Source organism: Labrus bergylta, chromosome 9, assembly GCF_963930695.1.
Source record: "Labrus bergylta chromosome 9, fLabBer1.1, whole genome shotgun sequence".
Taxonomy (NCBI): Eukaryota; Metazoa; Chordata; class Actinopteri; order Labriformes; family Labridae; genus Labrus; species Labrus bergylta.
Window position 1 is genome coordinate 5,859,869 of NC_089203.1, and position 25,007 is coordinate 5,884,875.

Below are 25,007 nucleotides of genomic sequence, written 5' to 3' on the forward strand. Positions count from 1 at the left end.
AGCTTCACCCTTGGCATTTCAGCAGAAACTTTACTGTCAAGAGAGAAGCAGCTAAGGACTGTCAGATAAGGCTGCGGCGAAATGAAGGGCGATCAATGTGTTTTTAAAAAGAGGCATTCAAAGACCTTGAGGCTCATGAAAACAGCAGTTGTTCTGCATGTTGAATTGGCTGGCCCACCGTTTCAGAGTATTGATTGAATGTAGGTCATAATTTAGACGGCTTCACCTTGGATCAAGAATGCATGTTAGGGAAATTTACATCTAAATTGCCCCGAGCACTACACCTTGTCTGTCTTCATTTTGTTAGAGAGAATTGGCCATCAGGACACGAGAATCGACTAATTGACCAATAAGTGACTGATAGAAAGGTGCTCCCAGTGCCCGTTAGCTATTAAGCTAAGCTAGGCGGAGTGATAAAAGCGCCGAACAAAACTGCGCAGGGATGAAATGGGAGGGGAGGAGATGAAGAGCTGAGCCTTCAGAGAAGAGGAGAATTAGGAAGCTTATTCCCAAGTGATCTGTCAGTCAGAGAAGAAGGCTTTATTTAGAAGGTGTGATTTTATTATTTGTGAGACTCTGCAGAGGATCGTTTTCATGCCGAATCCGTCAGCTGTTCCTCACTGCTGGGGAACTTTCTGTAATGAAACACATTTATCATCTGCAAAACGACAAACGTGCAGATGAAAGTGTCTGTTTTGCAGGAGATAATTGTTAAATCCTCGCCGCTTCTCTGCACCGGCCGCACTCACCTCACCCACAGCGCTATTGACAGCTTAATAATTCTGCTCCTGCAGACTGAAATTAACTTGATCTTATCTGTCAGGATTCTTTTGTCTGTATTGATTTAAAATATTAAGCCTGTCAGTATGCATAGACAGGGTGCTGTGCAACAGTTTTATTGCCTGTTTCACGCATTAGAGTCTACGCCTTAAAGTGTGAGTGTGACGAAACCATTGTTCTCCATGTGACTGCTCTGTACTGACTAATTATCAGTACTGTCATTCTGTTGCATCTCCTGCTGGCTTTAACTTCCCTCCATGTCTGCTGTTTTCACCTTTTATTTCAAGAACCAACATCCTCTCCTCTGTCTTTTGATACACCTGTTATCAACACTTTTCTGAGCTATATACAGTGTGTGTGTGTGTGTGTGTGTGTGTGTGTGTGTGTGTATGTGTGTGTGTATGTGTGTGTGTGTGTGTGTGTGTGTGTGTGTGTGTGTGTGTGTGTGTGTGTGTGTGTCTGTGTGTGTGTGTGTGTCTGTGTATACCATCCAATTCCTCTCTCCAAAATCTCCAAATGAATCTCTCAGCTCCTCCGTCTCTTTATCCTCAGCACCCTGAGCGGTGGCAGCTGAAGCTGGCAGACTCCCCTGACATTTGTTTACCACACCATCAATCAGGCCCTTGTCGCGGCTTACGCCTCTCAGGCAGCAGATCCTGCGGACAAGTCCTCGGTGCAGCTTGGCACAACACTTGCAGCTTCCAGGGAGGCTTTGGGCAGCCACATGAGACATGAGAGATTGGGAAACACTGAAGAGAGAGGAACTCCTGTTTCTGTTTTAACCTTAAAGTCGCTTGTGTGTGTCGTGTTTTAATCTGTTTGATGTATTGCGAGAGGACTGATTTTGGAAACACAAAAGCTTGTCTGTAGAAATTACAGATTTTATTCTTCTTCTTGTGTTTTGACGCAGATAACGTCAACATAAATGATGGTCGTTTTTTGCCACGATTTTGAACTTGAGTTTGATGTCTCTTTCAAAGTTTTAGAATAAATCTTACTCCTATTGTGTTCCAAAAAAAAATTGTGATAGTAAAAGCATGTTCAGCCAATCAAATCAGAGAGAATGGCTCTTTGTAAAAGATGTCCTTCAGCACATCATCACACAAAGCGACATTTCATTCACCATCACTAGTGTGGCAGCAGTAGAAGCTCAGTTATCCTTGATCAGACCGAATAATGAATTTGTATTTATTCGCCACCTAACTGGGATTCTTCAGATGGAATTTAATTCTCCAGGGCGTTTATTCTTACATACAGTTGTGTGAAGCCACATCACCCGAATGAGACATCCTTTTCATCCTAGTTTACCTTGGCTGACTTACATGTGTACCTTTCAAAGAGCTCAGGAAATCCAATTACTTCTCATCTTTGTAAACAACTTGTCCTGTCAGCGGCCAGGTGCACAAAATGTTGTTTCATCACCCTTCAATCTACCTCATGTCTACCTTGTTACCTCATATAGTGAATGCATGCTAAATCCCTTGTTTGTTTGTCTGCACACTGATCTGCTCCTGGCTCTAATCTTTGTGGCTGAAAAAAATACAACATTTCCGTCATGGTGTGGAAACTGTAGCCTGGAGTGATGAGAAACTTTCTGTTGACCAAATAGATCTCTGAGGAGAACAACATAACGCTGGTGTATTTCTTTAATGTGCTTCAAAATGACTCATTTTTAGCAGCAATTTATTTTTGAATCCCAGCTTCCTTAATAACTCTACATAATGATCGTACGCTCATTAAGGCTGCAGAATCTGCAGGAGACAGTGTTTCATCTGTTTAGCATGCAGGGGATGCAGCTGAATCTTTTTGAGACGCTTCTTTTCCTGTGAAAAATAAACAGAAGTGTCTTTTTTCAGTCCCCTCACTCCTCTCACTCAGACTTCTGTCCCTTCTCCGCTGATTTCTTGCCAGGTGCCGATCTGCAGGTTTGCCAAACCAAAGGCCCGACCTGCTGTTCAAAGAAGATGGAGGAGCGCTATCAGGTAGCCGCACGCAGCAACATGGAGTCCGGCCTGCAGGTTGTCAGTGCCCAACTTAAACGTCTTATCATCCAGAACGCTGCAATATTCCAAGGTAAGCAGTGAGCATAGACTAAACCTGTCTCTTTTTTAAACTAGCACAGAAAAAAGGAAAAAACCATCATAACAGCAGTGTTTAAGTGATGATTGACGTCCTCGTGTCAGGATCCACTTTCTTGGCTGCACATCAGTGTTCACGTCAGCATCTCTCTCCTCCAGGCACTGAGTCACATATAAATAAGTCAGAAGCATAATGCACACAGACAGTGATGAGACCGCTGCTCGACTAAATGTTAGGATGGCAGAGCCGTGAGGTTCAAGTGACTTTAGATGCAGTGTGGTTGTCTGTGCCAGACGTGTTCTTCCACAAAGTGACAGCCTCCTGAGAGCGGGGGCTCTGCAGTCAGTGATGGCTGTTATTCTCAGAGCGAAAAAACGCCAGTCAGCAGAGCTTCCTGAGAGCACCCTCAGCTGAGAGGGGTCAAAGGAGGGGGACTGGTATGACTGGTTCCAGTTTACAAAAAAAAAAAAAACAGCTCAGTGAAACGAAGACAGAGTCAAACCAGTGAAACTCTGAGGTTCAGCTGCTGTCAGCTGAGAAGACAGGGATGAAGGTAAAAGAGGCAGGTATAGGTGTTAAAAGTGAAGATTTGAACGATGCAATGACACCTGTTCTAACAGTGATGGAGGCAGAGATATTATAAAACTCAGCAGGAGCTATGTGACACTGTCGAATCAGCGTGTCCCTGTTGAATTGTTACTCAAAAGAACTGAGGATGCTCTGGAGGCAAAATGGAATCCCAGCTGATGCCGAGTGCTGCACAGTGGATGCAGGAGTCTGCTTTCGTACTGTTAAGCAATAGTCTGACTCCCTGGTAAAAACTGTTATTACTTTCTTAATACATACTTTGACGTTATACGTTAAATTACCTGAGTACTGTGCCTCGGAAAATATAAAAAGTTTACTTTACGAAACATTACTTTTATGGTTTTTGGTTTGGAAACAGTCTGAAATTAATTTTAACAACTATGATACTGATACATTGATACAAGCAAGTGAGGCCATTACAAAAAAGAAGAACATTTTAATCATTGTGTCACATGAAGTGATGATGCAGCACAGAAAAAGTGCTATTGTTTCATTATCGACTGAAAAGATTCACAGTTAGGGCTTTCACACAAAATCCTGAAAATCTCCTGATATTCACCTTGAGCCGTTGGGAGAGGGGAGTGATGTGTAGTCTATATACTGTGACTGGAGTCAGTGCAGTGACTTTATGCCTGTGACCACTATGATCTCCGTGCACGTAATTAAACAGCTGCATTTCGTTTTCTGTTCATCGGTGTGTTGTTCTCAATTCTAACAAAATTACAATCCAAACAGAAAAAATCAGAAACATCACTGTAGATCCAAAGTCCAAAATAGTGAACTAATATCCACAGTTACAAATAAGTCCCCACAAATACTCCCAAATGGAATCGTCCAGAATTGCACAGAAAAGACAAATATGTTGTATCATGTAAAAAAAAGATGAAAAACAACAACAACAACAGGTCACTTGAAAATCAATGTGAATAATGTATTCAAGACTTTCTGGGACTGAAAACAGACAAACCTGTAGTGGGCAATAAACAACATTCAGAAATACAAACATCAGATATTTAAAATAAACAGATCACAGCAAAACATTTACGGCTAGTTCATCATGAAGTCCTTCAGGAGCCAGCGTTTGAAGAGTATGACCACCCCAGGGTGGGCTAATTATTTTTTCTATCCCATAGAAGATACCCAATGTTGAACTAGACGTCATGTTGTGCATCATTAAAATTCACAGCGACGGGGTAATCCTGGTAGATTCTGTGTTTTGTGCTTTAGTGCTCACTGATCCTATGTCTTAGTTTTTCTAGTAGTTTTGAGGCAGTAGAAATTCCTCTTATACTTTTTTTTGTTGTTGCTTTTTTTTTGGTATATGAGCGCTCTAATTCAGGAAGCTGGTGTTTGTTTGTTTGTGAATTTATTTATTTGTGGTTGCAGGCTGATAGCCAGTTCCCATTTAAGATGTCCGGCTCGTTTTAACAAACTGTTTGCCTGCTGAAGGTCCAGTACAGAAACATTGTATATAAATGTATGTTTGTGAGTTAGACAGTGTGCAGGAGTTAGACTGTAAAAGTATTTTAACATCATAATCAAAAGTCTGTAGCAGTTATATGAGTTCAATGCTATTTCCTGTAGCCTTTTATGAGCTGACATTGGCAGCTGGGAAAGTGTTCCTATAGCACTGTTAAGTTTCTTCATTCAGACTGATTTTTGTAAACTTTAAGCTCTTGTTTTAAAGTGAACTCTTGGACAACAAAGTGGTACACAACTATTGGGGAATTCAACAGTTGTTTTTGAACGTATCCCTTTCACTTTTGTCATCAGGCTTCACAGGCCTTTACAATCCAGCGCAGTGGATCTGTTTACCGTCTCGGGGTTTCCACTTCAAGTGGGATGTGCAGACTGACTGGGCCAACTTTTTTTGGAGTGTGCACACTTATTGGTTGTGAATCCTGACATGCCAATTAAAACTCTGGGTTTTAATGGGGGCCGTGGGGTTTGCTCGACTGGGTTGTTACACTCTAACTATGTATAGAGACTGCTGCTGTGGTTTGGCTGCTCTTTCCTAGAAGGAGTTCAATACTAATTGCTTTAGCAGAGGGCTTGAGAGAATTCCCCAAACAGCCAAGGACTGAAATCCTTTTAACATCCTGGTCTTATCTGTTTCCCTCTACTTCATTTCCATCCTTTCTCTCTCTTCTTCTTTTTTCTTCTTGCAAGTCTCTTTCTCTCCGACCCTCTCATCCTCCCTCTCCCTCTCCACCTCTGTCTCGCTCAATCTTCTTGACTTTTCTTTCGCCTTCTGTCTTTCTCCCTTCGTTTGTCTCTTCCCCTCGCGCATGTGCTACTATTGGGAATTGAGTGCATGCCTTGTTTGCAATCTTCTCTGCTGCTCTCTGTTTCTTTCCTTCTGCACTCACTTCTGCTGGAGATCAAAGGGCCTCTCCTCTCCTTTCTCCCCTCATTTCCTCTCCTCTCCTCTCCTCTCCTCTCCTCTCCTCTCCTCTCGTCTCGTCTCCTCTCCTTTCTCCCCTCCTCTCCTCTCCCCTCCTCTCCTCTCCTCTCCTTTCTCCCCTCCTCTCCTCTCCTCTCCTCTCCTCTCCTCTTCTCTGCTCTCTTCTACTCCACCTGCCCTGCTCTGCTTTGCCTAGCCTTAGACTACACCAGAGGTTTTATCGCCCTTTTGAAGTCAACTTCTCCAAACAATAGGAATAGTAGTGGCTCTGTGTATCTTTTTACTTTAAGCAGGGAGATGACAGGCCGCTTTAACATTAGGCTTCTTCAAGATCAATACAAGGAAATAGGTAGGGCATTAGGAATTTCTAATGATGCGTTGCTTCTCTCTGGCAAAATGTCGGAAATGCCATTTGACAATCTAATGATCCTTAGATGATCTCTTTATAGTATACCAGGGAGAGACTACATAATGGATACACTGCAGCATCCACTCTGATGTGTGACAGACTCTTAAATTTCATTTTGATTCACATTAGAGAGATCATTACATCATCTTCCCCTACGTGCTGTAAATGCCTCACACTCAATGTCCTGATGTTGATGATGAAAATGAGATTCTGTGGACGTGTGCAAGATGTTCATCTTTAAATCTTTTAGAAGGAGAGGCTGCTCTCCAAACATCCAATACTTTGTGAGGGGTGTATTATTATGTGACGCTGCACCTCACTGGAGATAACCTGATGCATGAAAGCTATCACTGAGTTTAGAGTGCAGGAGAGGACGGTGCTGAGAGACAGAACACGACTTAAATCATCACGCATCAGCATCAGTTGACTCATTACAGGATGAACCAGTGTTATAAAACTTCACAAAATAATTGTAAGCAATGCCACTTACTATTTCTCACTCTGTCAAGGTCTACCTCTAAAAACTCCTAATCCATCACACCCACACATAACACATTGAATATACAGTATAAAGCATGTAGGGAACAGAACGTGGTGCAGTCAAGCAGCTGACACTTGATCATTGTTGGCTAGCTTAGCATCAGAGAAGGAAAAGACCAGAGAGACAAATGTGATGTCATCAGGATAATCAGAATAGAAAGCCTTGGTTACAGCTGGCTGAACAAAGTATCCAGGTAGGAGAGTCTAATAAAGAGATTTCACTGAGTTGCATTATGGTTAGTGTAGTGTAAGCTTTTCAAAACATCTCTCTAACATGTTAATGGAGATACAATTATAATGCAACTCTTAGCCGAGGTATTACAGTTATCAAACAATTAAGTGATATATATATATATTTTTTTACAGTTAGTCGATGAACAACTTAAATATGAGCAAAGATCAGATAAAATCTACAGTATTTTGTTGTGTGAAGTAGCGTTATGTACGAGTACTCGAGTACTCGTTGTTGATGTAATTACTCAAGTAACATTTCCCCCACTAGCACGTTGTTTTAGATGTATATAGGCTAGTTTCATAGTTAGAGTTAAATGTGTAATTGAGATGTCTGGGTTCGCTTCACTGAATAGTAGGAAAAATAAAACGGTAGACAGAGAGTTATAACTTCATCAGCCACAGCTTCAGCTTTCTTCAACAAACACATGTGCACAGTGAGCGGGATTATAACAAAAAACTACTGCTTTATGTGCAGCTAGTAATTATCAAGGGACACAACAAATTACTCCCGATTGTCGAGAGCACATAACAGAAAAACATACAGATAAGGTGTTTAGTGATTCGCGCGGTTAAACTTCATAGAAATACTAGTTGGATGCTTAATGAGCTTAAAGCAAAAGGAGAACCCAGCTGAGACAGACGACAGGCAGTCTCACTTCGCATCGTTTTGTTAGCACACGTGGTTGTGATGATACCAGAGTGTAGAAGATGCTAATAACCAAACATGTTGACTGGAGATATGCTTCCATTAAGTATTGTGGAAGGAGAAGGGTATCTACGAGCTGATGACGTTTGTTGAGCTGGAGTCAAGGCCACTCTCATGGAGAACAAAAGCTACGAGAGTGGAAAAGATGTGTGAGGAAAGTGCAGCAGAATTGAGTGGAACAGCAGAGTGTCTGTTGCTGCAGACTCGTGGACAGCTCACAGTTTGCTGTCCGACACATCACAGGAAACACCGGGCTGCCAGGAGGTCTGTGTGATTCGACGAATTTAGCTTTTTTTTTAGGGTAAAGTATAATTAGCGATTACTTGAGTACTAATTTATAAGGTAATGTGAACTGGACTTATTAGATACTGTAAATGCCCATCCTTTGTGGGTGGGAGGTCAATGTCAGTGTATGTGTGTTTGTATGAAAAGGTTCAAGGTAAACTCTACCCTTCTCCCAGGGCTACATTAAGACTGCAACAATTCCCAACACTCGTTATGGTTGCTCAGCCAGTGAAAGCACAGACTTGTGTTTGTGACGATACAGCACATTTCATGTCATCCTCTCAACCCTCCTCTCTGTCTGTAACCTCGATATAGCTACTCCACCAAGCATAAAGACATCCAATACCATTTGGTCTGATTGGCAGCTCTAATTGTTGTTGTGTCCCCGGCGACATGTCCTTCAGAGCTGCTCTGGTGCTGCTGTTCTGACTATCAACCTGAGCTTGAGCCTGCAGATTAGAAATTTGATTATCCTCTTTTTTTAATGAAACAAGCTTTTATTTCACTTTTAAAAAATCCTTTGTTGAGGTTATTACTGTGAAAAAGCTGAGAACCACTGCTGTTTAGTAGCTTTGCAAGCATTATCAGAGTGCTTGTTTAAAATCGTACATCAGAAAACGAGCCTCCCCTGACAGCAGAGTTGGTGGAGAGAAGATACCACACTGCTGTCGACTCAGTTCCATCTCAGCTCGTTCTGCTCCGCAGCCTGAGGAACAGCCCTGACCCAGAGGGGAGTCACACTCAAGTCCAAAGAGCGAACCCAATTAGTAAACATGAGAGGTGAGCATCAGCTCCAATTGCTTATGAAGTCAAACATGTGGGAAGGAAAGTTTAGCAGGGGGAGTGTGTGTCTGTGTGTGTTCAGCTATCAGAGAGTCTGTGAGCTATCTGCAAAAAAAATAAAGAAAAAAAGAAATTGGGACAGCAGTCCTGGTTCTCCTGAAATGACTCGATGAGTCCGCTGAAGGCCGGCACAGTGGGGTGTTTGGAAACAGTTCTGACTTGGACTAGTTCCAGGCAGCATAAGGGAGATGTGTTAGGGCTTCTCATGTGCTGCAAGCTAGGGGAGCGTTCTCTACTTTCCTCTGAACTCTGAGGGGCTCCACGGAGTGGCTGTTTGAAACAAGCTTGAAAGGATGCTCATATCTTTTTATCAAACATAAAGATACTGGACGACCTGCGTTGCGTACTGTGTCCAACAAACTTACAGATTCACACGCTCACCAAATTAAAAAAAAGGTTCACCCAATAGAAGTGTGAAAAAAATCTTCTTTTGTGTCCTTGAGTTCCTCAAACCTTATTCCTAGAGGGCCAACAAATTAGCATCTCATTAGCAGTCTCAAAAAACCTGATCAGCTCCCCCCTCGCTTTTTCTGGAGATTTTTTAATTACCCTTAGTGTATAAGGAATTAGAATGGCAGCCCCCCTGTGGCCCTGTAGTGGAGGTGGTTGGTGACCTTGAGCGGAGTTTGCCCTCATTTGTCTCCGATAGTGCTGAATGGACGTTTGCGGTGGCAGTAACCCAAACGAGATGTGGCAGGAGGTGGATGATGCAGAACCTGGCAGGCCGGAGCTGCCTCTCCGTCCAGCAGCCAATAAACAAAATCAGATCTTGCTGCCCTTTGCATCCATTCTCCGTCTCCTGCTCGTTAGCCATCCGCTCGATCCGGAGTGCTCCTGGAGGCCGAACTGAGCCCTGCCTTTGTCCTCCCATCATTTGCTTTCCAATAACCATCCCTCTGCCTCGCGCTCTCCACGGACTCCTTTTGTATTCAGGAGGATTTTCCTGGAGTAATGCAATAACAGTGAGGACTGGTGGATATGTGCCCGCTGCAAGATGTCTCTGGTTGTTTACCCGCTGCCTCGGGCTAATCTAATAACTTAATGATGGGGAGAGGCAGTTTGGCTATGTCCAATGGGCTCCTTCGAGCATCGTTTACCAGACATGATGGGGCACACCAGCCATTACCACATCTTCTTCTATCAACTCATAATTTCATTTGAACGTAATTACTGTGTTTTATCACCATGCATCACTTTTTTTAGTTTGCTTGTAATGAGATTTTCTGAACTTTTGGAGCTCTATGCTAGGCTGGCAAACTGTTGTACAGATTGATATTTAATAAAGCTGTGTAATACTGAGGAGCAGCCTGTCGGTGTGAGTTCTGAGGGTTCTCTTGTGCTGAAGCAAAAACAAAAAGGAAAGTCAGTGTCTTTTTTCAGTGAACACAACAGTCTGAGAGAAACATGTATGTGTTTGTTTGTCACCAAATTAAGAAATGATTCATGTCAGGTAGGAGCCTCTGATCGTTACAGGTGGAAACCCTGCTGCTTTATGTTTTTGTTTTTTTTTAACTTGTGAAAGCTACAAGTTTGGGTGGATAAGTTGATGTTGTAGCCTATAACTTTATTTGTTTTATCAGTGATACATTACTATGCATCCTCAAAAAGGTATGCTGCTAAGTAATGGGTCAAATGTAAGCTGCAGTTACATATTACAAAAAAACAAAAAATGCAAAATTTAGTTTAGCTCATTACACTTCTCAGATGGATTTCTATTGTTCAGAATGACATTAATAAAAATAATGCTAATAATACATTTGATTTATAAAGTGCTTTTCAGCAACTCAAAGACACTGTACATTTGTTAAAAGAGAAAGAAAGACAACACAGTAAGAGCAAACTAACAAACATGACAACATTACACACAGGTCATATATACGAGGGAGGGCTATAGAGAAGGCTCTGTTCCCCCCAGGTTCGGTGCTTGGTTGTTTGTGGGGGAGACAGGAAAGAGGTTTGGCGTTGGAGGAAAGAGGAGAGTGTGACGGTGGAGGTGGAGGAGAAGGATTTTGAATTGGATCCGATATGGGACAGGAAGCCAGTGGAGATTTTGCTGGAGAGGTGTGACAGTGTTAACAGTTGCGGGTGAGAAGGCGTGCAGCAGAGTTCTGGATGTATTTGGAGTTTATTGAGGACTTTAGATGATGTGCAGTAAAGGATAACAGTAATCATGTGTGGATGTGATAAATGCATGGATTAGTGTTTCTGCAGCAGAGAATGAGCGTAAGGTTTTAAGATGAATGAAGGGAACATTAAGCTTTATCTCCAAATGTTAAGTGGTTTTTTTACGTGTTTCTTTTTAGGCTGCATTTTTATTAAACACAATCAGGGAAGCTGACTCTGACCCAGAGACAACAGTGAGGTGTGCGCTGTGGCACAGTACCATTTTTTTGGCTGCCCTGCCTTTGTGTCATTCCTTTGCCACACCTGAGTCCTGGACAAGCTGCTTCCCTCTCTTTTTTTTTTTTATAAATCTCAGTGATTGTGTAAGGGGGGGGACTAAGAACTGATTACTGCCCCAGATACTCAGGGACTCTGTCTTCATGGAATCCCTGTTTTTACCAGGGTGGACCCATGGACACATTCTTAATCTTAATGGTGATAATCACTGTAATGAAATCTGTGCAAATTTGAACTTACATTTTTTGGAGTTCGTTGAACACAGCACACATTGTCTATCCTAAGATAGTCAGCAGAGAGGACCTTTACTGCACACTGCTTTCACCTTTCCGCCTAACCTTAGTGACAACTTAATGTGACAAGCTTTATTACTGTCAGGTAGTTTCATTAGGCCAGCAGTCTCAATACATGCTTACTTTCAAACGCTCTTCTCCACAAGGCTTTCCATGTTACATCTGCAAAGAGAACAACAATCTTCTTCTCTACTGAGAGTAAAACACGACATGTTTCCTTTTTACAAGAAGGCTCCTGACTGGAGCACAGGGTGTGGTCTGGTCAACTCATACACTCAGAGTTCAACATTAAAAACATCATTGTACATGGAAAGGTTTATAATCTTCACAGCTTTAAAAAAATATGTGTATACGGATGGTAACAGGCTTCAAATGCTTCATCATCTTTGGGGGCGGCAGTAGTTCAGTCTGTAGGGACTTAGGTTTGATAACCGGAGGGTCGCCAGTTCAAGTCCCGGTGTGGACTAAAATCCAGAAGTTGTTGTGGTAGCTGGAGGGGTGCCAGGGCAGTTCATGAGTACTGTCAAGGTGCCCTTGAGCAAGGAACCAAACCCCCAACTGCTCTGTTGTGTAGCAGTGTGTCCTGACCTCTGACCTCTCTCCATTAATGCATGTCCACAGGTCCTGTTTGTGCATGTGTGTGAAAAGCATGTCTCTAAAATAACAGAGTGTAAAACAGAATTTTGCTCAGGGTAATTCAAAATATAAAAATTCATAATCAAAACTAAAAAAACCTGACTGCTTTCATGCCGCTGCCTGTCGACACAAATCCTCCACCAGACAAAGAATGAAGGTTTTAAAAGGAAGCCACAGACTGAATGACAACCGTGTACAAAAGATTATAGAGAAAATTCTTATCATGATTATTTCACATTTTTTTGGATATATCAAATTAGTTTCAGTGTTAGTTGTAGACATCTTTCTAGACCACGTTGAATGTAATTTTTTTGTGTCCAAGCTTTAGAAACGGCTGCCTTACATATCACAGGAGTCAGTTCCCTGAGCTAACTCACCTGGGGACAGCAAAGTAAAAAGGTGAGTCCTTTGAGTGTGAGTGGTGTTGTCTTTCTTTAGCACGCAGACCAGCTGGAGAGGCTGTTGGAGAATAAAAAAACAAACATGAAATCACCTCTTCCGATGAATAATTTCACTTTTTCCTCGCCCAGATAAACCTTTGTTTTCATTTTTTAACATGCTTTCATTTTCTATTGTTAGGCTTTCCAGACTGTCTGTCTTATCTCTCCGGGCTTTATGTAGGTTGCCAGGCGTTTCTGTCTCCACAGGAGGCCTCAGCATCATTTCCCCAACAGGGCTGGCATCCTGCTTAAAGTGCTCCTGTTGTCTCGTGCTTCACAGTACACCTTTTTAACCGTGCCTCCGCCTTTTGATTTGACCGCACTCAAACCCAAAAAATGCGACGTCTGTCTCTCTGCTGATAATATGTCAGCCAGTCTGCACCCCATGGGGTGGATATTTGCATACTGTTTCAGCTTTGGCTTTGGAAATCTTCAATAGCAGAATTATTACCCGGGAAAGAGAAAGACGCAACTGCTTCAGATTTACACTGTGGGCTGTTCATCATGCACGTTTCTGCTATTATACTAACACAAAAGCTGATTTCTCCACTGAGATTAAAAGTTGGTATGTTTATATTCATTATGGATGAACCTGTGGAGAATGGGATTAGATAGATTTTCTTTTAAGCTTGTTTTAAAAATACAGGGAAAAGATGAAAAAGCAAATAACATTAAACAGTTGTGAAATGTTGTGATTTTTTTGTCCGTGCTTTTATTTCGTTTACGAATGTTTTTTTAGCAGACAACAAAGTCTTGTGTGTATAGATGAACCCTTTTTACGGATTTGGCTTGAAGTTCTTTACTTGTAGTTGCATATCCAAATATACTCAACCACATATTTTTAGCTTCAAGGCAGAAATTTGTGCTTTACTCTTTGCAGGCCAGACAGCACTTAGCTGTGACAGATCTGCCTCATTAAATTCATTTATTCTCGTTCAGTCTTTACAGAAAGACCCCAGTTTTGACTCTGCTTTGGTGTCACAACAGCGAAGCACTTATCTGCAGGGAGAGAGCATGACTTCTGTTCGTCCCTGCAATTCCTTCGCCCCCTACTCTGTCGTGTTCTTTTACGCTGATGTGTCAAAAATTGTCATCAGCGGTTTCTAGGGAAGAGTGTGGCGCTTGGTGTTTGAGCCACATTTTAATGATGTGCCCTGTTGCACGCCTCTCGAGCTGAATTTCATCATCGAGAAAAAAACAAACAGTGTGGAGTGAGGATCAAAGTGTCATTTGAAATGCTATCATCAAATAGAGCTGAAGGGACTGACAGCTCCTCCCAGCTCAAGCTGAGAGAGGGAGCCTTTGTTTCTTTCAGTGTCTGATGACTGGAGCATCGGCCCGGAGAGGAGAGGAGAGGAGAGGAGAGGAGAGGAGAGGAGAGGAGAGGAGAGGAGAGGAGAGGAGACGGGAGGAGAGGAGAGGAGAGGAGAGGAGAGGAGAGGAACAACAAAAACAAAAACAAGAGAAAAATAAAGGAGGAGAGATTAGAGGAGACAGGAAAGGAAAAGAGAAGAGAGAAACCTAAAGGGAAACAGAGGACAAATGTAGATAAAGTAATCAAGAGAAAAGGGAGAGGGTGAAAGCAGCATTGACACAAACACATCTCATACAGAGCTAATGAGCCCTTTTAAATGAATCAAGCAGCATCACCATACATCATGTGAGACTTTTTCCCACTTAATGGATGATACAAATCTGCTTTTCAGAAAAAGCCCATAGATCCATTTAATCAAAGCGCTTTCTGTGAGCTAAATCAATGCAAATGCACGATCACATTTGAACAGCCGCATCAATTAACAAGAGGTGTTTGCAAAAGTACACGTTTGTCTTCATATTAACCCAAATGGAGGCTATTCTTGGCTGTCACTTTGTTTATATTTATCCTCACTCCAGGGCAGGCTTACTCAGTAGAAATCCAAAGCCTTTACAGCTGATGTGATGTGGCTGCAGCTTCCCTCTCTCTTCTCCTCAAAGCTATCACTCCTTCAATCTGAAGTTGTTTGAGTTAAGCTCTTCGGAGGCAACCCCAGCAAGACCTCAAGGTGTTTGCTTGTCAATCTTTTTTCTTTGTGCACAACATTTGGCAGGTCGTGGCATGGGACACCTGCCCCAGAATTAATCTTCAAGGCCTTGTTGTCTATGAAAAGCATCCTCCGCTTTGGAAAAGGTGCACTCTGCAGTCGGTTCACTCACAGGTCTAAGTCGTTTGAACCTAATTCAGGCTGCAGTCTCATAATATCAGCACAGAGTTTCCCTGAAAAAGAAGAGTATAAAGCTGTCACAGCGCTGAGGAGCGACCCATTTATTCCTGCTCATCCTCCACATTTTCATACTTCTTCTCTCACCTCATGACCTCACCAGGTTGCCCTCCTCCTCCTGGTTGCATCCATGCACTTATAGTTCAAAGAGATGCATTTTTTATTTCAGCCTATGAAATATTGAAACGCTTACGCAACATGTGCTCGGCCATGCAGACATAACAAACATGTCAGGGCAGGGTGGAGCAGGGCAGAGGGGCTGGTTTTACATCTTTAGGCTTATCTCATTGCTTATTTAGAGCAACATGAATATGTAACAACAATCAACCAAATTTAACTTTTTCTGAAAGAAGGTCACTGTTCTCACCTAAAAAACAACTTGTTTGTTTTAACACCTCAAATAACCGCTGTTTCTCCTTTCTTCTGACCTCTTTCTGTCACCAGAGCGTTAAGTGTGATGTTGATATAACATTGCAAAGTTTGTGATCAGACACTCAGTTTGTCACATCAAACACTACATTATTTTATCTATATGTTTTTCCAACTTCAGACATTTTGCACTTTGGGACCCGTTTCCAAAACCTTCCGCTTTCAGGCCCCCAAATTGCCGTGGTCGTGTCGGACATCCAAAAAGCAAAAGGTGAAATCTTTGTCGTGTAAAAAGGACCTTCAGAAAAAAAAGAGGCAAGCAGTTGTCTGTTTTTTCACACCCTCTGCTTGAAACAATAGCACTGCCACCGCTCAGGCTTGCAGACGGAGGAGTGGTCTTTATTGAACCAATTGGCCCCGGGAATTATTGATGAGGCAGGACACCATGTTGGCCCAGCAGGAGTGTGTGAAGAGGGCACGGTAGCCCAAGGGCGAGCTGGGACCCGATAGCTTAACGAAGGAGAGAAGGAGCGATGGTGGTGGTGGGAGCTTTCTGCACGCTTCTCTGCCCACCAGGCGTGACTGATGTGAGGAGAAATGTTTGGGTGGTGAAGAGTCTGCTCCAGGTCTCGGTGGAGCCTCATCAGTGCTGCACCTCACAGACCTACCACCCCCACCCCTCCATACATCCCGACATCTCCAACAACCCTGGCTGGACGAGAGGCTAAGTGGTGTGAAGCAGTGAGCTCTCCGACAAGCTCCATTACGTCTCCTCAGAAAATTCCCCTGGTCTGCCTGTCAGGGGAAAGGTGAGGGGAGGGGGGGAGGGGGATTGTTTGGGAGTGATAGGCCGATCAAAGGAGCTACAATAGAGGGGAGTTTCATTCAGCTCCTTTATGTGCTCCCTCCGTTTTGAGTTACATCACAACAATAAAAGCAGTTCATTCTGCCTTGTTAGCTTGACTCTTCATCATTAAGCTAAACGTCCTTTGTCGTATTTTTTCACCTGAGGGGGGGATTTGGGGAGTGAGAGTTGCTAGAAGATGGGAGGTAAAAAAAATATGGGAGGTAAACCAGAGGAAGACCAGTCATGGCTAACTTGGACCTTGTTAGTATCGATCCTCTCGGATTGAGCGCCCTTTCATTTATAATTCATCTCTGTCTGATGGGCAGAGATGGAGGTTGGAGAGGGTGGGGTGAACTGTGTTTTAGTGTGTTTTCCTCAGCAGTCTGAAATGTTTTCTTGTGATGACCGAGCTAATAATGAGCCCCAGGAGGGTTTGTGCGTCAACAGGGAGGGCCTCTCTGCGGCTCGGTGTCCCTGGGTTGATCCGTGCTCTTGTCAGGTCTGATGGGTGCTGCAGGCGGCCCTGGTAACCCCGCGCTGTGTTCCACTGCGGCCCACTTCAGGGGATGTCAGTTTGAACAAGCGGAGTGGAGGGGATCGCTCCCTATTAATATTTGAGGAACTCTCGTCGCTGCAGCTGTTTACTTAACAGTACACGCTCTCGGGCTCCCCTGAAGAGCGTCACAGAGGAGCTGACAGCACCACACTGTCACTCACTCCTCCTGCCCTCCACCCACCTCCCCCTCCTCTTCCCCATCTCTCATGGGTCCTGCACTGCTACCTGTCTCTTCTCCCTGAGCTCCACCTCCCCCCCCCCCCCCCCCCCCCCCCCCCTCATCCATCACAACCCCCTCATGTTGCTTCCTACCTGTCAGCCTCTGTAGAGACTGCCATTATTTTTCATTTGTGCAGCCGTGTAATACAATGTAAAGTGCACCCGCTCGCTCAGTGAGTGATTTGGTTGTTTTGCTGTCTATGCGTCCTCATTTCAATTTGTAAACATATCTGTATCTGTGATTGGCTCAGTCAGGATCCCGCCGATGTGTCACAGCACTGCTTGTTTGTCACCTTCAGAGAAGTCTAGCTGGCTTAATGACTGTTATGACCAGACTCTGGTGTCCTACTTCCACTCTGAAGACAATGACAAGCTCTCACCCATGCAGCCCAAGACACTCAGTGTACATCACCGCTCTAAAGTCAGACAGAGTTCAGGAGTTCATGCAGCTTTAATAACTGACAGTCATTTCCCTCTGTCCTGTTTCTGCAGATACAAAACACTTCAGAAAGAATAATTCATCATTTGTATCTCAATTAAAAAAAAGGAGGATGTTTTCTCATTTTTCCTTTTGACATAGGGATGAAGAGACTCCCTTGCTCTGTCCAACTGTGACAAATCTGTCTTCCACCAACATTTAAACTCTTAGTCACTGGCAGTCAGGAGAGAGCATACACCTCTCTAGTAAGTAAAAACACTGGACAGAACAGAAACACTAGTCAGTAACCACCTGAGTCCTGACAGTATGGTGAATCCAGTTTGAACATGTTCATTGTGTGTTCTTATAAACATGGAAATGACCCGATTTCTGCAGTTCAATTATTCAGGCTGAAATTGGGGAAATCTTGGATTGAGAGGTTTGAAGGGGCGTTTTCAAATTAGATGTATTTGTACCGGCCCGAGCATGACTGCTCCCCACTCCCCGCTGGTCTGTCTTCACATTACTAACATCGCTCATTGCCCAAGCACACTTGCATATTTACACAGTCCGATACAGCAGGGGGCGGTATGCATATGGTTTGCAAATCCGCCAAGAAAGCAGAAAGAAGAAGCAACAATGGCAACAACCCGCTGGCTGAGTCCATCCTGCTCACTGTGGGTGTTTTTATTATTTCTGAAACGCAGACAACGACCCTCTTCCTACTCCCACATGCACCGCACAGCTCAGAGGACTTAACAAGGCTGTGCTGCGCGGACACGACGGTTTTTAAAGCGACAGGAGCCATTTACATCATACAGCGGCCCACTTCCTTGTTTGTGCAGGGTCAGGCACGGTACCTTTGTATGAAACCCCCCTAGGACTGTACTGTTAACATCATCTGATCCAGTTTTAAACCTGACCTTGGTTACTTCCACTTGAGGCCAGGCCAGACACGTGTTGTGTTTTCAGACTTTGGGCGAACTAAAGTTAAAGATACAATAAGTAGATTCTGCCGCCAGGGGGCTCTCAATCAATAGTACAATAACAAAAGATGATGATGTCGAGGTTAGTGGGGAATCATGGGAGTTCTCTTTACTCCCCCCCTCTGTGAAAACAAACTCTGCGTTGACATCGTAAAGACAAACGGGCGAAACTGACCTGAGGAAGAGAATATGTTTCCCGAAGATATATCCAAGTATAATTTATATTACGTTTTTATCGCAGCAACAGTATGGCAGCTTTCATGTGTTTCCATAGCAACGTTAAACATTCTGTCAATCGCCCCAACAAAGACACATCCCGTTACGACTCTATAATTATGTATTTCTCTGGCTTTGATAACTGTTGGAAAAAGTTGAGGTAATGTAAGTATTCAACAAAAAAATGAATATAACATGGGTTTAGTCAATTTTGAATTAATTTAGATATTTGAATGTAACCATTGTCATAAAATTCTACATATTGTACGTTTAACAAAATGCTATATGTTCATATTTAATACAACGATATGAAAGTGCTATCAATTATTTTTAGCTTACTCAAGTGAATAAGAAGGATTTCAACTTTCTCCTAAGCAAAGACCTGTCACTGAGGCTCTGCAGAAACAAAGACCTTTATCATAGAACTGTAAAAGACCAGATCTGAAAGACCCCTCCTTTTAGGTCAAAAGTCCCTCCTTTCTTTGTCCTCCTTTTTCATATTCTTCTGCTGTACTTTACTTCTATCCGGAGGCTTTCTGTTCCCTTCAGTTGAACAGGATTTGTCACAGGTGTTAGCAGAAGGCTGTTGTTGCCACTTTACAGCAGGGTCTCTTCCTGTCCTGCTTTGAACTCTGCGTCATTTAGGCTCTTTCATTATCACAAGCAACGCCTGATGCACACAAATAGATGCATTATCCTAATGGTCGAGACATTTTCAGGCTGAGAGCTAAGGTCTGTATGTGAGTGTGTGTGTGTGTGTGTGTGTGTGTGTGTGTGTGTGTGTGTGTGTGTGTGTGTGTGTGTGTGTGTGTGTGTGTGTGTGTGTGTCGGTGAAACACCCCATTAATTGAAAGAACAAGAGCTGCAGTTTCCCCGAGCCGGGGCAGGTTTTCTCTCATGTCGAGCTCTGTCTGCTGCAGCTTAATTTGCACACCTTATGCCACAACGTTAGCTCTGATGTTGTGTTTTTGTTTGATGCCAGACTGTGTTTTTTTTTTTGTAAGTGGGCTTATTTGTTGAGCAAAACTGCACAGTAGAATGCACTTGGGGAAGTTGAGAGGCTGGTCACGTGTCTGTCTGTGTGCAGATATTGTGTAGTGTGTGCACAAGTTTTCTGATGTTTCTCTACATTCACCTATAGGCACATGCACAAACTGTATGTCTGACACGTTTTAGAGAAAAAAGCATCTGTTTACAATGTTGTGGGTCAATGTCTGATGTTTGTATATAAGAGAAACCAGAAGGGAAAGGAAACCAAACAAGGAAAAACATAAAAAAAATGTTTGAAAAAATTCAATTAGTAAAATGCACTGAATTCAATTATTAAAGTCGTGTTAGTACTTGGGAGTATTCATTAATTTTCTAAGTTTTTAGGTGTAAGGTTTAATGATGATTGAAATCATTTGATATGATTTTCTTATTATTATTTCTTATTCAAGTATTCTGCTTATTTGTTCTTTCTCTGATGAGTGGTCAAAAGTTTTACAACCTTGTCGTCTTTTAGTTGAACAAAATCTTCTCTTCATATTTTGAGCCGGTTGTCCTGTTACATCACAGACACTCAAAAAGGTTAGAGATGTAGTGTTCTTGCGGCTGAAAAGATAGGACCTTGCTCCAATGACAGAACGGCAGCACTCATATTCATGCATTTTTCAGAAGGACATAAAGCTTTTTGAGTGCAATTAATAAAGATGACACACAGACATGCACTAAGCACCGTCTGAGTTCTGAAAAACCCCAGGAGAGGTGTTAGGTTTGACCAGGACATTTCAGAACAAACTGTGGACAAGACCCAAGGGTGAGGTGGTGACTGGATCCCCTTACGACACTGCAGAGCGAGTAAAGATGCACTCATGGAGTTAAGAGGGTAAAATTAGAGAAGTGTTTGCAGGCTAATGACCAACTCAAGGGAAAAACGCTCTGATGAGAAAGCAGACAGAGGAGATAACTAACATGTTTCCTGTCTTACATCTAAAACATTAAAGGGGACATATTATGAAAAATCCACTTTGACAGTGTTTTGGGTAACCTGAGTGTCTACCAACCCACAAAATGTGAAATAAATCCATCCAGTCCTTTGTTTGTGGTCTGCATAAGTCTTACAACACAGAGAAAAATGCTCCGTTTCAAATGTGCTCTCCTTGTGATGTCACAGTGGGATTCTGGTAAAAAAAAAATCCTCCTCTCCCCTAGTACCTCCACCCATGGACTCCACCTCCAGCCTAGAACAAAACTTTTGTGCAGGTCTGCCATTTTTATTCTTGCTACAGAGGAGTGATGTCTACGGGAAAACTCAGGGGGGGGTCATTACATTTAAAGAGACACACACACCAAAACGGAGCGGTCTGAGAGAGGTGGTTTATACAGGGTCCCAAACCTCCTCTGGTGCTTGATTCATGTTATATTTTGACCAAAGCACAGCACAGATGTTTAATTTAGACCACATGAGACTGTTTGAAAAGGAGGAAAAGGGGGATAATATGTCCTCTTTAAAGGTTTTACAAGAGAGGAAGTAACAGTGAGGTGCTTTGGACGTTTATCTCAGTGTTCATTTCAATAAAATATATCATCTGAGTTGACAATAAGTCAGCGTTGTATTTCCAAAATCCAAAAAAACTTTCAAAGCCAAAGAACCTTGTGTGGCTGATTGTAGATGTTTGTCATGGCCAGATACTTTATATTTCTTTGGTTTATGCTGCATGGCGGAAAGCTCTCCTGTTCTTTGAAAAATAATAGGCAGCCTTGGGACTGTGTTGAAATGAAAGGACGAGGCTTGACAGGAAATTACTTTCTCTCTAAATTATTCTTTTTTTTAATAAAAAGAATTCTCTTTTCTAAAAGGGTGTCTGATATTGACCGTTTCCCTTTGCGTTAATTTTTTTTGAAGTCTCTTTGTTCAAGATAAAATAAAATAAAAATACAATTTGAACGAAACTTGAATGGATTGAATTTCCTTTTAAAGGAGCACAATCAATTGCTGTTTCTGTCAATTGTGCTGCGGGAGAAACTTTGATTGCCAATGTCATTTGAAAGTCTGTGACGTTTGAACGACAGGGGACACGAAGCTGCTTTTGAAGCTCTCAGCGAGACACTGAAGTGACGAACACAGAGAAATCAAATCTGCGACACAGCGCTACTGTCTGACTCCACCAGCCTGACAGTGCACTGCCCCCTCCACAGAGACTTTTAAAGGATTACTTTACAAAAACAAAAAAGCTTCTAGGAGTATTTCTGGAAATGAGTGCTTGATACTCTGCCTGCATGTGTGTGAGGAGGGGCTCTTGCAGCCCTGTGTGTGTCCTGTTCTTGTGGTTGTGGGTCTAATTACCAGGCCTCAGACGGAGCCACAGGCCAACAGGTGGTAGGAAGACGCAGCTCTGGATCAAAGCCAGTGAACATAATTACACAACCCAACGTTCCCCTCTCCTAGGTAAGACTAGCTGGCTGCCGCCTCACATACGGATGCACTCTAGCCACAGACCACATATCCACAGCCTTTTTACTTAGTGGCAAAGAATACGATCAGTTAGATTAATGCTGTGCGGTGTGAGGACAGCGGGAAGACAGACGGAAGGATGCCATGCTTTTGTTTTTGGTTTTGTTTGTGCACATATGTCTGGGCACAAGGGGCTCCAAGGGGTGAGTGAAGGCAGACAGATGCACAGTAATGCCACTCAGTTGAATATTTTATCTGTTCATCATTAACACGCAGCCAGGAAGCCGAGAGCAAACTTTAAAGGACAGACGCGCGCTCCACCAGTGCTCTGGCGTTTTCATGGCCTCATTTCAAAGAGCCTCTTTGAAGTCTCTTAACTAACTACATCCCAGCCACATTTATCTAAAACTACTGAACAACGATAAAACTGATCGGCTCATCATAAAGGGAGCTTGATTTGATCTGATTTATCTCCACTGGAGTCGCCCCACTGTGACGTGACTAACCTTGGCTCAGTCTGCTGAGATCTCTAGTCAGAAGGAGACAAAGCCTGCATGTCAATGGAATTCACATTGTGATCAGAAATATATAAGTTCGGGAAAAAACTTTTAATAAAATACTAGAATACAATGGAAATGTTAAATATAACTGAACCAGATATATTGAGAGCAGGAGGAGAAGAAAAAAACTCCAGCTGTGACATCTCACTGAAAGTTCCTACATCCATCAAAGATGTAGGATGACAGAACAGAGAGACAGCAGGTTAAAACATTGGCACTAAACCATCTGTTACTCAAACAAGATCACTGATTTTCCACAGCCAGACTAAAAAGCAGCTTCTTTCTTTTTATACAAAAGTGTATGTATAGTGTATGTCTGGCAGGTGAAATAGCTGGCTGATTGTCAAGTACAGGGTGTTAAAAAAAACAGATTTCATACATCTTGTTTTGGCACATTTCAAACAATTAGCAATTGTAGTTACAAACATTTAGTCATAAGCAAATGTCACAGGTTATCCCTTCAGCACCGCACCATAGAGCTGGAGTGATATTTAATATGCATGCCCCTTAGTCACACAGGAACACAGGGCCTCTGGCAAGATGCAGGCTGGATGTGATGAATATGTAAATGTCTCAACATTATGATGTCGGGATTCTGACTTTGACTCTTGTCCTTGACAAGCTTAAATTCCCAAACTATGTCTGACTCCCCCCTCCCCTCTCTCTCTCTCTCTTTAACATCTAATATACATCTACTGCTTCACAAAAAAAAAACTAAATAAAGTTTTTGCTGTGATTGACCCGCAGAAACCAAAGGACATTGTTAGCAGAGCATTCAAAAAGCACACAGCATCTGCACAAAGTTTATATGCAGGGCTTCAATCTGCAAACCTCTGACTTGCAGAGTCAGGTCTCTCCTGACATTCAGCTCATGTTCCTCCAAAAGGTAAAAAACAGGAGTCTTTAGTCAGGAGCAGAATATCATCCTCTACTGGCATACTTCTAAATGATGTCAAAATAAGCCATGTCCCGGTCAACCTCAGATGCTTGTTGTTTTTGTTATAGATTAGTTTATATCAACCCAGAGAGAGGAATGAACATATATCAGAAATGCAATAAAAACAAATACAACACTTTCTTGTACTTTGGGGTTTTTATTTTTCGTCTTCATTTCAGTGTCAAAGTGTGTGCGGCTGTGGATCAGTGGTTGAGTTGGTCATCTATTAACCCGAAGGTAATGGGTTCGATCCCCAGCTCATGCAGCCGAATATCGATGTGTCCCTGGGCAAGACACTTATCCTCAAATTGCTACCACAGCTGTGTAGGCGGTGTGTCCATGTGTATCAATGGATTCATTAATACTGATGGACACTTTGCATAGCAGCCTCTGCCATCAGTGTGCGAATGGGTGGCGTAAAAAGCGCTTTGAGTAGTTAGAAGACAAGAAAAGTGCTAATCAGGCTCAACTAGAATACATTTGTTCAGTATTGCAACAATGGAGTTAATGTTGGATTAACAGCTTTAGATTTAGCAAAGAAATCTTTTTGCATGTGAATGTCAGTGAAGTTTTTGTCTGCCATAAGCCAAAATTCTTTGTATCTGATTGAATTGTAGTCAATCAGAGTTGCAGAGCATGGATCTACCATCAGAGGTGAGCTGAGGGGATGCAGTCTCTGGTTTTAACTGTGACTCTTTATTAATGACCGAGCTGATGTTGGGGAGGCAGACCTTTAATCCTGGAACTGTGTGTATTTCATATTGTTTAGATTTTGTGTATTATGGATTTAAACAACAATAAGATATTTGTGAAGGGATCAACATTGGTTGCTGTTTTTTTTAATCAAGCGTTGTATTGTCATGTTCTAAGTGGCTTTTTGACAGCATCACTGAATGTGATGGGGCGGCTGTGGCTCAGTTGGTAGAGTCGATTCCCCAGCTCCTGCAGCAACATGTCCGATGTGGCAAGACACTTAACCCTGAATTGCTCCTGCTTCTTCGTCAGCGGTGAGTGAATGTGTATGAATGGGATTAGTTACTTGTGATGGTCACTTTGAATAGCAGCCTCTAACCATCTGCGATGTACCTGCGATGTAAAAGCGCTTTGTTTGATCAGAAGACTAGTAAAGCGCTGTACAAGCTCAAGTCCATTTACCATGTTGTTGTTCCAGCTCTCCTGAGGTAGCACGGACCTGAGGGAGACGGGTCTAACATTTTTTGCTCCACATTCCTGAAACAAATTGAAGCAAATGCCAAATCCTGACACTGTTAACATAATGCAACGAGTCAGAGATGAATCCTGATGCACTCTGAGTGTGAGTGTTTTCATTAAGTAGTGAAGGCTATACCAATCATCACTAGAATGTTCATTCATCCTTTTTTAAGGATTCATTATAAAATATTGGTCAGAGTGTTTTAAAGTTTGAGGTATCAGTTGAAACTGTGTGTGTGTGATTAACTAAAGTCCGGAGTGCTGCGGCTCTCACCTCACCGCTCTGATTTCACAGAAGGGGTGGGGTCGTGTCACAGTGAGATCAGGCATCACTGGAGGCTCAAGCATGGCTGCAT

General features: G+C 42.7%; 1 protein-coding gene across 1 annotated transcript in view; it reads left to right on the top strand.

The window, feature by feature from the left end:
• gpc3 (glypican 3) overlaps positions 1–25,007 on the top strand; it is a 104,619-nt gene that overhangs the window by 6,691 nt on the left and 72,921 nt on the right. The window contains exon 2 of the mRNA XM_020629647.3: positions 2,692–2,853. Coding sequence (XP_020485303.1) covers positions 2,692–2,853 — 162 coding nt within the window. The remainder of the gene's footprint in view (positions 1–2,691; positions 2,854–25,007) is intronic.